We start from the raw sequence: 13,577 nt of genomic DNA on the forward strand, positions 1-13,577 counted from the left end.
CAAATACACTTCACACACGAGTTTCACATAAACCCTCTCATTGCAGTGACCACTTAAGCACCCGATGCCTTTGCCTCTCCGGTCAAGGAGAAGAAGAAGCGTTTGCGTTTCCTGAGAAATTAGGTGTTTTTCTCAAGATGCTGGAGAACGGCTGCAAGGTGTTGAAAGAGGGGCTCCTGGAGAAGCGGAGCGACGGTTTGCTGCAGCTTTGGAAGAAGAAGCACTGCGTCCTGACCGACGACGGGGTTCTGCTTCTCCCGCCGAAGCAGCACGACCATCCGCACCATCAGCACCACGGTGGCGGCGAGACCGGGAAAGTCAAGGAGCTGCATTTCGCCAATATGAAAACAGTGGACTGCGTCGAGAGGAAAGGGAAATATATCTACTTCACAGTGGTCATGACGGAGGGCAAGGAGATAGATTTCAGGTGCCCACAGGACGAGGGCTGGAACGCCGAGATAACTTTGCAGATGGTGCAATACAAGAATAGGCAGGCAATCCTGGCCGTGAAGTCGACCCGACAGAAACAGCAGCTTCTCATAGTTCAGCTCCCGGGACAAAAAATGAGTCGGAGCTCGCCAAACGTTGCGTGACCTGCGCCTTGGACATTCGACATTTGCGGTAAGACATCAGAGAGGGGACTTAGCGGCTTGATTACTTAGCCCCTTCACAAGTGGAAATCCGCTGCGCGAAATTGCTTGGATACACATTCTCCGGCAACGTTTGATATTTGACATGGCTCTGGATACTTACGTTACCCCGTAAACATGGCTTTACGCGCGGTGATGTCGGCAGGGAAGCTTTGATCTAGTTAATAACCGTGCATTGGTTTCATTGTTCCAGATGCCGGTAGCCTCATCAAATTACACAACATTTGCATAGATATACACAATATAAGCATGACAAGGAGCAGCTTTTACACATGGAAAAGTAGGTTTTCTTGAACATAGGCCACCAAATGTTCATAATTTTGATTGCATTTATAGCCCTTAATTACGCATGAAGCCGAGACCTGCGTTTGATTACAGTGAGCACATTACATTGCTGTTGACAGTGGAATTCCTTTACTGTCCTCTAAAACATTCGGAGCCATCAAGATATATTGCAGAGATATCATAGACCACCTGACCCATCACTAGGCTAAATGAACTGTGTTAATGGTAGTGGTTTTATGTTTTCTATGCCTTGGAATTTCCTTTCTATGCATATTAAGGTGGTGATGTGTTTAATGTGTCTCCTTGAAAGCTATGCTATTTCAGTCATTCGCCGTCCTCTTATGTCACGCGCACTGTCAGTTGTGAGTCGGTCTAATTGATTGTATCTGCAGGTTAATTGGACATTCAGAGGAGAGATCAATGCAGACACGCGCTTCGCTGCATCTGCCCCGCCTCTGACAAGAGCATCACCCTGCAGGAAACACCTCTTCATTTAATAGCGGGTTCCCCAAAAACAGCATCCATCATTCAGTCCCTTTGTCACTAGAGACTTGATTTTAAAAACATAAAATACACTGATGGACAACGTCTGCAGCATGAAAGAAAACAATGGTATTCTAACTTGCGATTCTGTTGTACCCTTCTTATTTATTAGATGTATATATTTTTTATCAGAATAATTTCATTGATGTACAGTATGGTTGTTGCCGGAGTTGAAACTGGAAAGTATGCTCAGATGCTAGGACATGCCTCAGTACAATGTTTCAGTCTGATTGGAAATACGTCTCGGTATTGATCTTTGTTGAATGGTTGCCGTTACAAATGAAGGAGATGCTTATTGTTCAATCCTTTCAGTTCTATCTGTTTTGTATGTGTGAGTAGCATGTCCTATTGTTAAACCAGGCCACAATACATGTTGTCATTCTTTAATTGAACCAAAGACTTATACCTTTCTTTTCCTCTGAAGTGTAGTTTATTGTATAAATGTTAAGAGTGCAGCGTATGTTGAGAAATGATGAAGAACAGTTGACAAATGTTGTTTTTCTTTGTTGTTGATGATTAATTTATGGTTACATTTGTGATATCCTTAAGCCAGATTGGTACCTGTGTTTCATTTGAATTGCTACTATGGAATATGGTTAGATTTAAGGGAGGAAACGTGTAAAAATATAAACATATTCTTTTGCAAGTCTTAAATCTGTAACGGAAGCGATATTGCTCTCAGTACCTTTCTATGGCAACTTAATAGAGGAGTCTTTAGGCAAGAATTCACCACCTTCTCCTGTTATCAGGAAGCCATTCTGAGATTGATGTCCCCTCTACACACACAGACACAAACACACACACATACACACACACACACACACACCGGGTTTACATCTGTGTTTTCATCACATCTACAGTACAGAGTGATAGCTGTGTGTTTTATTTTTTACAGACTCACTGTGTTTGGTTCGGTTCTTATTTGGATATGAGAGCTATTTTCATACTTCTGAAATATACATTCCATTTCAAAATGAACAGCGCCTCTTGTGATTTCTCCTCTGTGTTGCCAACAGCTCGTAGGAGATTGCGGTTGAATCAACCATTTAAAGCGCCAACAGATGTGTTTTCAGTAGAGCTGCCTGTCTGAACCCTTTAATGCCTTATGGCCAATGAACTTCTCACCCTGTTTCCTGAGCTAAAAGTAGAAGCCGTTCTGAGAATAACATTTCATTGTCAGCCCTTTGACAGAGATGAACTGTCGGACGGCCGTGCACACACGTGTCTCTAGCCCCTCTTAATTCGGTTAACTCAATTAAAATGGAGGGAGGCGCAAAATGTGGATGACAGTGTTAATTCTACACATCCTCATGCCATGGGGGGGCGGGGGAGGGGGAAGGAGAGGGGGAGGGGGAGGAGGAGGAGGAGACGTCTCTATATCCGAACCACTCGCCACTTGTTTCCCCCTACTAGTCTGCTTCAAGCCAAGCCAAGGGAGGCAGAGAGTCTGGTTGAGGACACGCTGTAACCACCCATGGGGCCTCCAGTTGTCACTGGTGTCCTCCGTTGCTGTGCCGGCGTGCTACATCACCCGAGAGTTGTGGCCACTGGCCCAGGACAGGCGCCTGGAGTTCACAGATGATGAAGTCATGTTGACAGACGAGTGTGTGCCGATGGGCTGTTCTGGCTCTGGCTCTTACACAGCGAATGGCTGGGATTCCACAGTGCCCCCCCCCCCTCTCTCTCTCTCTCTCTCTCTCTCTCTCTGTCTGTCTCTCTCTCTCTCTCTCGCTCTCTCTCTCTCTCTCTCTCTGTCTCTCTCTCTCTCTCTCTCTGTCTCTCCCTCTCTCTCTGTATCTCTCGCTCTCTCTCTCTCTGTCTGTCTCTCTCTCTCTCTTTCTGTCTCTCTCTCTCTATCTCTCTCTCTCTCTCTCTCTCCCTCTCTCCCTCTCTCTCTGTCTATCGCTCTCTTACTGGGCAGCTTAGATGAAAAGGTTGGGTATAAACGGCCGGCTGAGTCAAGCTCCGATACTGAGCCCACCATCTAACCTCAGCCATTCCCTCCTCCCCCCACTTCCGCAGTTTAATTGATTTCCTTGGTCTGGAATGTCATTCACATGACATGACAACAAAATCTGGCACCCAGATCTTTATATTGTGATTTGAGCATCAGCTATTATTGAGCTACCGTGTTTTAATGGATGTCTGTCCAATAAGTGTGAGATACATTATTGCAGAGTGTATGTTGCCATTCCTGGTTTATTTAATGGAATAGATACTGTAGAATCATAGTCTACTCATATTTCACACTCATCACGTGTGTCTTGCATGTACTGTCTTCAATGATTAATGATTCTTACTAGAATCAATTAATCTGAATGACAGCGTGACACTTAGAACATGATTCGAGACAACCTGGTGATTCGAGACAACCTCAAGAACCCACATTCCAAAAAAAAAACAAAAAAAAACATTGCCATGGCCCTATGGGACATCTGGCCTGGGAATTTCCATGTGCTCTAAAGAGCTCTGAAACAGCTCATCAGCACAGTGAATGGAACCCAGATTGTTGCAGGCTTTGTTTTCGCTCTGCTTACAGTGAAACACTGTGTAGGAGTAAGACAGAGCAGGTTACTGTAAGATTAGAAGCATTCTTTCTCCTGCGGCTGTTTGTTCTTTCTCTTCTCTCTTTGTGTGGATTGTGATACAGGTGGAATATATATGAAAGTGCTCTGCTAAGTTAATTTAAACAAAACAGGAACTCACAGTTATGTAATTGAGAATGTAGGATGAATAGAGAATTACCAGACACCGAAAAATTACCAGACACCGAACACCTTACCAGACGCCTAACTATGATCATTTATACAGTTGACTAATGTGTATTTGCGACCAATGCCGGAATCAAACTTACAATTACAGTGTTGAAAACGTCATTCTTCAACCAATAGTGCCACCCAAACCAAATTCCCTTTACAACCAGAGTGAGTAAACACTTGTTTTAGAAAGGTCAACACTTCCCCTATCCCACCTCATTAATACTGTTTTCAGTGGAATGGGATTGAAGAGTCCTTTTTGCACTGGGGATCCTAGCCCTAACCCTGGTGCTTTCCCCCACCTCTGTATGCCCCCCGCACCTGTTCCCTAAGACCACCCAGATACGACAGCAGAAGCTACACTGAGGTCAATTGGCTCAGCTGCTGCCTCTCCTCAGCGATTAGGGCAAGAAGTCTGAGATAGGAACAGGAATGTCGCCTTGTGTATACACAGCCCTGACGACCCTAGGAAACGGCAATGCCTAAAAGACTGAGACCTTTGTCAAGATAATACTGTAGGACTTTGTATGACAGGTTAACTGATGGCTTTCATCATGCGTCAGGTAGGATCCACATCAAAAGAATAGTAGTAACTATAGTGAAAAACCATAGCGAGATGAAACCTCTAATTTTGTATACAGACATACTGTATGTGTGGTTTCACATTGAGCGGATGTAACTGTAGTAATGCGGTTTGTCATTGTATAAGCTACAGGTACAATATGGGTGTGTTTGGTTTTGTGTGGGTAATGAAAAATAGGCCCCTCCCGATGACATTTGTTTCCTGTGTTCCGGGTAAACACAAGGCATTCTTCCCTCTCTCAGTTTTGTTTTTGTCTTCAACCTCTGTGGAAACGGAGAACATTATTCATTTCTTCATCTTGGGGCGGATATTGGTGTGAATCCCATATGAAACATAAAACCAAGCAGCATGTGATTGTCGATAAAGCACCTCTCCAGTAGGAAGTACAGTGTTAGCGTGCTAAATTTGAAACATGAAGTAACATTGACACAAGCTCAAAGCACTTCTCAGACCAGCAAAAATCAACGGGAGTCATGTGGCTTTTTTTTCGGTCATCTGATAAGCTCTCATTTGGGAACAATGAGAGCTTGTCACAGACAAGGAGCACAGCAGGCTAGTGGCTAGCAATGTTTGTCATAACATCTGATAGGCCTATCATGTTGATAGTAGGTTGGATATTGTACAGTAGGTTGAAAACACACTGGAAGGTGAGGAGAGCTACCTGACAGTGAATATCAACTGCTGGTAGCTGTTTTTGTTTTTCAAATGTTGGTTTTCTCTCCGAGAAAGATAACTCATTATTTGTTGTACGTCACTTCACATCCCAGGCTCTTATTAAGGTGTACTGTAACCATGGCTCAGGTAGGGAAAACCTGAGAATGGTTTTTCCACCTCAAATTTCCATTGTTGTCAGCAGTTAGAGAATCAGCTGAGTCAGCAGAGCAGGAACAAAATAAAGGTGTATGAGGAGGGACTTGTCCCTTCTCCTTCAGCCAGAGGTGTTTCTCTGCAAATTCTCTCTCTCTCTCTCTCTCTCTCTCTCTCTCTCTCTCTCTCTCTCTCTCTCTCTCTCTCTCTCTCACTCTCTCACTCTCTCACACACACACACACACACACACACACACATACACACACATACACAACGAGGCAGACAGGTGGTGGATTCTGTCTGTTCCTGCCGTAGTTAGGTGGCTCAGTTGGCCTGCCAAAGGACACTCAACCTCCTCCACGCTTCCCAAGGTCAACGATAGGGCAGCTGCATCTGGGAGGTGAGCTCCTCTGTCTGTGAACTATACTCACTTCCTCGTTTGCCGAAGATAACAGAATCGTTACACTGTGATGATGTTGGGCTGCGAGTCATGCATCCGTTAAAAACAAGCAAATGAGAATGTTGAAGGCAAATTGTGATTAAAATATGCTGTATTGTGTTGAATGCTTTACCCCCATCTAGTTTGGTTACTGAAGTTATTTTTAGACCAGGCTTTAGAGATCATTTGCATTCAAGGAAAGGACTCAAAAGTTCAAAAACACAATGAAACGAGGACATTGTTTCTTTTGGAACCTGGCAAATAGAAAATGTATTCAGCTACTGACTATTCCCTGTAATATAAAACAAACAGGAAAATCCATAATTCTTCAAGCCGCTGACATTTGAAAATGATGAATCGGCGGCCAATTGCAAAGCCGAGAGGGTCACACAGTAATTAAAGTTACTAAAACTTACCCGATCAAATTATCCTCTGACATTTAAGCCTTCAGAGGGGTGTTTAAACTTTGATAAACCTCTGGGAAAGAAACACTGGAGCAGCAGAATTATCCAGCGCATTATCAAGCATTAAAATGACATCTCTCATGCGCAGACACTGAGAGTAATGACTGACTGCATCCTCCTAGCATGCATATGGAAATTGTGCACTTAGCGGAAACTAACGGGAACTATGCATGGATAGGATTGCTCATCCACCGTTGCTTTTACGCCTTTTGTACCATAGTGATTTAATTGCAATCAGTTTGTAAATAATGAAAAGGTATTAGATGTCATTAAAAAAACAACAAGTGAGACAAACCTGCACTTTGTTTCGAGTCAGACAGTATTGTTCATATAAAGTGTCTTAATGTTGGTTCATCTTCTAGCCTTTCATCTCCGTGTCTGTGTGAGGCTGGTCTGTGTGAGGCTGGTCTGTGTGAGGCTGGTCTGTGCTGAGGCTGGTCTGTGTGAGGCTGGTCTGTGCTGAGGCTGGACTGTGTGAGGCTGGTCTGTGTGAGGCTGGTCTGTGTGAGGCTGGTCTGTATGAGGCTGGTCTGTGTGAGGCTGGTCTGTGTGAGGCTGGACTGTGTGAGGCTGGTCTGTGTGAGGCTGGTCTGTGTGAGGCTGGTCTGTGTGAGGCTGGTCTGTGTGAGGCTGGTCTGTGCTGAGGCTGGTCTGTGTGAGGCTGGTCTGTGCTGAGGCTGGTCTGTGTGAGGCTGGTCTGTGCTGAGGCTGGTCTGTGTGAGGCTGGTCTGTGCTGAGGCTGGACTGTGTGAGGCTGGACTGTGTGAGGCTGGTCTGTGTGAGGCTGGTCTGTGTGAGGCTGGTCTGTGTGAGGCTGGTCTGTGCTGAGGCTGGTCTGTGCTGAGGCTGGTCTGTATGAGGCTGGTCTGTGTGAGGCTGGTCTGTGTGAGGCTGGTCTGTGCTGAGGCTGGACTGTGTGAGGCTGGTCTGTGTGAGGCTGGTCTGTGTGAGGCTGGTCTGTGTGAGGCTGGTCTGTGCTGAGGCTGGTCCGTGTGAGGCTGGTCTGTGTGAGGCTGGTCTGTGCTGAGGCTGGTCTGTGTGAGGCTGGTCTGTGTGAGGCTGGTCTGTGTGAGGCTGGTCTGTGTGAGGCTGGTCTGTGCTGAGGCTGGTCTGTGTGAGGCTGGTCTGTGTGAGGCTGGTCTGTGTGAGGCTGGTCTGTGCTGAGGCGTTTGGCTTTGGGGGGGGAAGATATTGTAACTGTAACTCACAGTGCTGCTGCTGACAAAGCTGAGAGCAATCTGGCCAGGCTTGACTACAGTTGATGACCCACGCTGACTTACCGTCTTATCTTTCACACTGGAACTAAACATCTACTGAAAACTATCGATTTACTCGCTCACACTTCTGCTGTTGAGAGATGACTTGTCCTGGAGCTCTTTGCTGACAACAGTGGGCTACAGTTAGCATGTAGCATGTAGCACTGGCTAAGCATAGGCCAATTAGTGTAAATTCATAAACTTTGACCTCTGAATGACATTTTCCATGGAAATAATGGAAAATTCTAAAGCAGTGTTTTCATTGCATACTGTACCCTGGAGATAATCATTACATGCTGTATAAATGTTTGAGCCATAAGTCAGGGATTTGAATAAACCACATTAGGTGGTGACTCATCAGTGGGGCGGATGTAACTGTAGTAATGCGGTTTGTCATTGTATAAGCTACAGGTATAATATGGGTGTGTTTGGTTTTGTGTAGTAATGAAAAATAGGCCCCTCCCGATGACATTTGTCTCCTGTGTTAGTAGACAGATTACAGCCCCAAGCAAGGCTTTCTTCCCTCTCTAAGCTTTGTTTTTGTCTTCATCCTTCCTGGAAACAGGGAGAACATTATTCATTTCTTCATCTTGGGGCGGATATTGGTGTGAATCCCAAATGAAACATAAAACCAAGCAGCATGTGATTGTCGATAAAGCACCTCTCCAGTAGGAAGTACAGTGTTAGCGTGCTAAATTTGAAACATTAAGTAACATTGACACAAGCTCAAAGCACTTCTCAGACCAGCAAAAATCAACGGGAGTCATGTGGCTTTTTTTCGGTCATCTGATAAGCTCTCATTTGGGAACAATGAGAGCTTGTCACAGACAAGGAGCACAGCAGGCTAGTGGCTAGCAATGTTTGTCATAACATCTGATAGGCCTATCATGTTGATAGTAGGTTGGATATTGTACAGTAGGTTGAAAACACACTGGAAGGTGAGGAGAGCTACCTGACAGTGAATATCAACTGCTGGTAGCTGTTTTTGTTTTTCAAATGTTGGCAATAGACCACCAGTCTCCCTGAGGAAGATAACTCATTATTTGTTGTACGTCACTTGACAGCTGTTGTGTCACTTTAATTGACTGGAACATTTTCATGGAGTTTAGAGTACTCACTGTAAGTACTATGCAGTACTCACACATTGATATTCGCCCTGCTGTCTATTTGTCCTTGCCAGATGTCTCCTGCTAGATGGACATTGCCATTGCCTCTCTGTGGCAGTTTAAAAGCATGACGTCTCAACATGGTTACGTTTGATCCAAGCATGGATTTCGTCCTAATAAGGGAAAGTGGTGGGGGTGAGGTGGTGTGGGTGTGGGGTTGAAACCCTCATCAAGGGGATAGGGGAAGCAGATTCGTCCCCTCGTAACAGCAATGACAGGCTGAATCCAGGAAGATTATGGGGCTGCACATTGTTAATGAGGGGGGCATGGCCCAAGCAACTCCTCACAGGGCACCGAGCCACAGGAGCCCTCTGATAGAGACACATCCGGACTGTCATTAGCTCAGCTCAGCTCCTGTGACCACTGGCTGGGATCACATGGTGCCCCCCACCGCCACCGCCACCCCCTCCCCCTCCCCCACACCCCCTACCTCTCTCTTTTCTCATCTACTCTCTTGTCCCTTTCCTCTCCTCATACCCTTCCCTCTTCTCCTCTCTTTTCCTCTCTCTCATCTACACCCCTCTTTCTCCCTTTCTCTACTCCCACATTCCTCTCCTCTCCTCTCCTCACTTCCCTTCTCCTTCACTCACGTCCTCCACTCTCTCTCTCTCTCTCTCTCTCTCTCTCTCTCTCTCTCTCCTCCCTCACCCCTCTCATCTACCTCTGTCCTCTCATCCCCCCCTCCCTTCCCTTCCTCTCATGTCCTCCTCTACTTCCAGCTCTGGGCAAAGGACAATGATCTCATTCATATCGCCTTGGGAAAATGTTTGTGGCACTTCAGAGTGCTGACGGGTGCCCATGTGATACTCAGAGTGAGCCTGCCTGCTGGGGACACAGAGAGAGGGTGAGAGAGGGAGAGAGAGAGAGAGAGAGAGAGAGAGAGAGAGAGAGAGCGAGAAAGAAAGGGAAGTGGAGAGAGAGAGAAAGAGAGAGAGAGAGGAGCGAGCTGGATGTGAGGGAGGTTAAGAGGGGGTGGGTGAGAGAGGGACATTGAGTGAAGAGGGGAAGAGAAAGAAAGGGAGAGAAGGAGCTAGGGGAGTGAGAGATGGGAGAGAAAACGAGGCTCCTCTCAATGTCATCCTGTCCCTAGGTGGAAGCGTGGTGCCTCCCTGTGTGCCTCTCTCTCCCCCCACCTCCCCCCCCCCTTTCTCTCCCTCTCTTCTGCTCTCTCATTTTCTCTCTCTCTCTCTCTCAAGCAGACCGTGTGCACGTACGCAGCGGCAGCCTTCTCACACACATCACACATGCTTCTCGCCACCTGCTGCCACGGCCGCTCGAGCGAGGCACCGCCAAAGATTTGTGAGCGGAACTTTCAACAGCCCTGAGCGGCGCCGACTCCAGACCAAACCAGTTGATGACAGAGAGCTCTCCCTACACACCGCTCAGTGCCCCACTCACTGTCCTGTACCTCATAGACAAGGGTAGTCTCTCATTGTACTGTGTGTGTGTGTGATCAAAATCTAAACTAGCTTACTTTGAAATAAGGCCAAGCTATTCATTATTGATGATGAAGTCCCTAGGTGCCTCTCTATCTGAGTCCTGAAGATGCCCTAAATAGGCTCATATAGCTTCATGATAAATTCATGGGTTACAGGCAGGGAGAGCTTCCTCGTTATTGCTTCCTCACCATCTTTTTGAGCCCAGAGTACCAATTTTGGAACACTTTACATTACAATGTTTGTAATTCCTCTTGTGCAGTGAATTAATCATTCACTCTTTGCTATACTGTACTTGCAGCAATGCTAACTCTCACCCTAATCCTAACCATAACCCTAAGTGCAGTTTAGTAGAGGGTACATTTGATGAGTACATTTCAATGCTTGTTACGCTGTACTTACAATAGTAATTACACAGTAATATGAACACTGTGCTGACAAGTGCTGACACCAATTCATTCAGCCAAAAAATGAGACCCTAGACTTGACAATGCCCTTTCATAGCTTTCCCCAGAGTTGGATCAAATACGACCAAACTAAGACAGGGAAAATAATGCATTGGTTTTAGTCCGTCAGATAGCACAAAACTCCCTGTAAAGTGAAACCTCCCCAAAACCACTCTCCACCTGTCTTTTTTGGCAGCTCTCCACCCACATAGTGGCATGCACAGACCAACTAACTATTGTTGCCTCTGTTTGCCCTAACACTCCTCTTCTCTTGGTATCTCATGGCCCTCCTCTTGTAGTACTTTTCCACGGCCGGGCGTTTCTATGGAAACAAAGAGAAAGAAGATGGGCTTGGATTTGACAGAGCGCTGTCAGGCTGCACCAGGGTGGCTGGAACTCTCCTATAGCAAGAGAATACCCATGGGGAGGAGAGGAGCAATGGAGGAAGGGAGAGAGAGAGAGAGAGAGAGAGAGAGGGAGAGAGAGGGAGAGTGAGTGGGCATGGTACTGGGGTGAAGAGTTGGGCAGAGGCCATGTTCTAAATCAAATTCTATATTTCTATACAGCCCTGCTGGCTTCTGTAGTGCTCCACCTACAAACCACTTGCAGACATCATCCCTTGCTTCAGATCTCACAGTGGTAACGTACATTCACCTGACACTTTATAAGGTACACCTGTTCAACTGCTTGTTAACGCAAATATCTAATGGTGTGGGGGATATTTTCTTGGCACACTTTGGGCCCCTTAGTACCAATTAAGCATCGTTTAAACGCCACAGCCTACCTGAGGATTGTTGCTGACCATGTCCATCCCTTTATGACCACAGTGTACCCATCTTCTGATGGCTACTTCCAGCAGGATAACGCGCCATGTTACAAAGCTCACATCATCTCAAACTGGTTTCTTGAACATGACAATGAGTTCACTGTACTCCAATGGCCTCCACAGTCACCAGATCTCAATCCAATAGAGCACCTTTGGGATGTGGTGGAACGGGAGATTCGCATCATGGATGTGCAGCCGACACATCTGCAGCAATGATGCTATCATGTCAATATTGACCAAAATCTCTGAGGAATGTTTCCAGCATCTTGCTGAATCTATGCCACAAGGAATAAGGCAGTTCTGAAGGCAAAAGGGGGTCCAACCCGGTACTCTAGCAAGGTGTACCTAATAAAGTGGCCGGTGAGTGTATTTCATTCCTTATTCATCAACATGTTTTCATTTAACTCTCTATCCAAGGTTCCTTTGAAGGATCTCAGTGATTTTTGCCACTCGGATAAACGTTAGCAAAAAGAAAGAAAGCGGAAATGGGCAATCTTATAAAACAAATTCAGGTAGCATCTCCTCTATTCCCAAATGTTTTCTCCCATTTGGTGCACAGCCACTGAACATGACGTGATTCCCCTGAGGGGAGGTAGGGTCGATCAGCTGACCTGCGCAAGCTCCTTCTAGGCCGTTAAGCTCCATCCACTCCTGCCAACCCCCCCGGAGCCAACCCCCCCCTGCCACCCCCCCCCCTGCCAACCCCCCCGGAGCACGGCCAGAGAGCCTTTCTCTGAAGTGCTTTTACATGTACAGGAAGTGGAGGGAACATGTGACGGCCACTTATGAGTGGACAGCTGTCACCGGAGGGCGCCTGTCAGCCCTTAGAATTACATTAGAGAACAAAAACATGGCCGCCACATCTATAGGCTTCACTTCCTCCCTGCTCTGCTGACCTGGCTAATAAGGAAATAAAGTCGTTAATCTTACCATTCGCTCCCAGGCCCGGTCATGGGCTTTGCAAACATTAAGAATTATAGCACATGTGCTGGTGGACAGGCGGTGTGTGTGTGTGTGTGTGTGTGTGTGTGTGTGTGTGTGTGTGTGTGTGTGTGTGTGTGTGTGTGTGTGTGTGTGTGTGTGTGTGTGTGTGTGTGTGTGTGTGTGTGTGTGTGTGTGTGTGTGTGTGTGTGTGTGTGTGTGTGTGTGTGTGTGTGTGTGTGTGAGAGAGAGTATTGTATTGTATTTGTGCTGCAGCTGTCCGAGGCTATCATGTTAACCAAGCATTTGTGTTAGCTTTGACGACGATGGGGGCTCGTCTTGTGAGTGAAGAAGAGAGGAAAGTAATATCTAGGAAAAAAATGTCTACTGACTACATTGAGGCTATAACCTGAGGGTATTGTGGCTCCGCCAGGTTATCAGAGTTTGATATCAGTCACATGAGTGCAGCTTGATAAATTATAGATAGGATTTTGACATGCCCCAGGCCAACATACAGTCGCTCTTTGTTCCTGATGTAAAAGACCGTTTTATTTTTCAGTTGAGATAGAATCCTGTGCAAACATCTATCATTCAGATACCATAAATGAATTACTCAGGAATCATTTTATTATGGGCAGCTGAGACATTGCCTATAAATCCATAATTCACTTTACTTTAGTCTTTAATCAAAACAAAAATGTAAAAAAAAGTCCAGCCAAGAAATAATGTGATAGAGTGCCTGTGTGACATTCTTTATTTCTTGTTTTTTTTCTATCAAATAAATGGCAAAAAATGTGCATCTTATTCTGATAATCAAATAAATAAACTTAGGCCATGTCACCGTATCCATGTGGTTTTCCAATGGTACACATAGGACAGCTCAGTGTTCTGTTCTGAGCATGTCTGTGCTCACCGTTCACAGAAGGAATGGCAGGGGTGTGTGTGTGTGTGAGGGGAGGTCAGAGGTGGGGGGTTGGGGGTGGGGGCGGGAGTGGGGG

The 13,577-nt window shown here is 46.0% G+C and overlaps 1 protein-coding gene across 1 annotated transcript; it reads left to right on the forward strand.

Moving 5' to 3' along the window:
* The first annotated feature begins 16 nt into the window (after positions 1-16).
* Positions 17-2,386, forward strand: phlda1 (pleckstrin homology-like domain, family A, member 1). Its single transcript, XM_083692535.1, has 2 exons — positions 17-621; positions 1,328-2,386. Exon 1 carries the CDS (start codon positions 138-140, stop codon positions 591-593), a length of 456 nt encoding a protein of 151 aa, XP_083548661.1. The 5' UTR covers positions 17-137; the 3' UTR covers positions 594-621; positions 1,328-2,386.
* Positions 2,387-13,577: the final 11,191 nt, after the last annotated feature.

Source organism: Argentina silus (genome assembly GCF_951799395.1).
Source record: "Argentina silus genome assembly, chromosome: 20".
Classification (NCBI taxonomy): domain Eukaryota; kingdom Metazoa; phylum Chordata; class Actinopteri; order Argentiniformes; family Argentinidae; genus Argentina; species Argentina silus.

Bases quoted from the DNA above. Each gene is read 5' to 3' on its own strand.
- phlda1 (XM_083692535.1), top strand. From the start codon at position 138: ATGCTGGAGAACGGCTGCAAGGTGTTGAAAGAGGGGCTCCTGGAGAAG.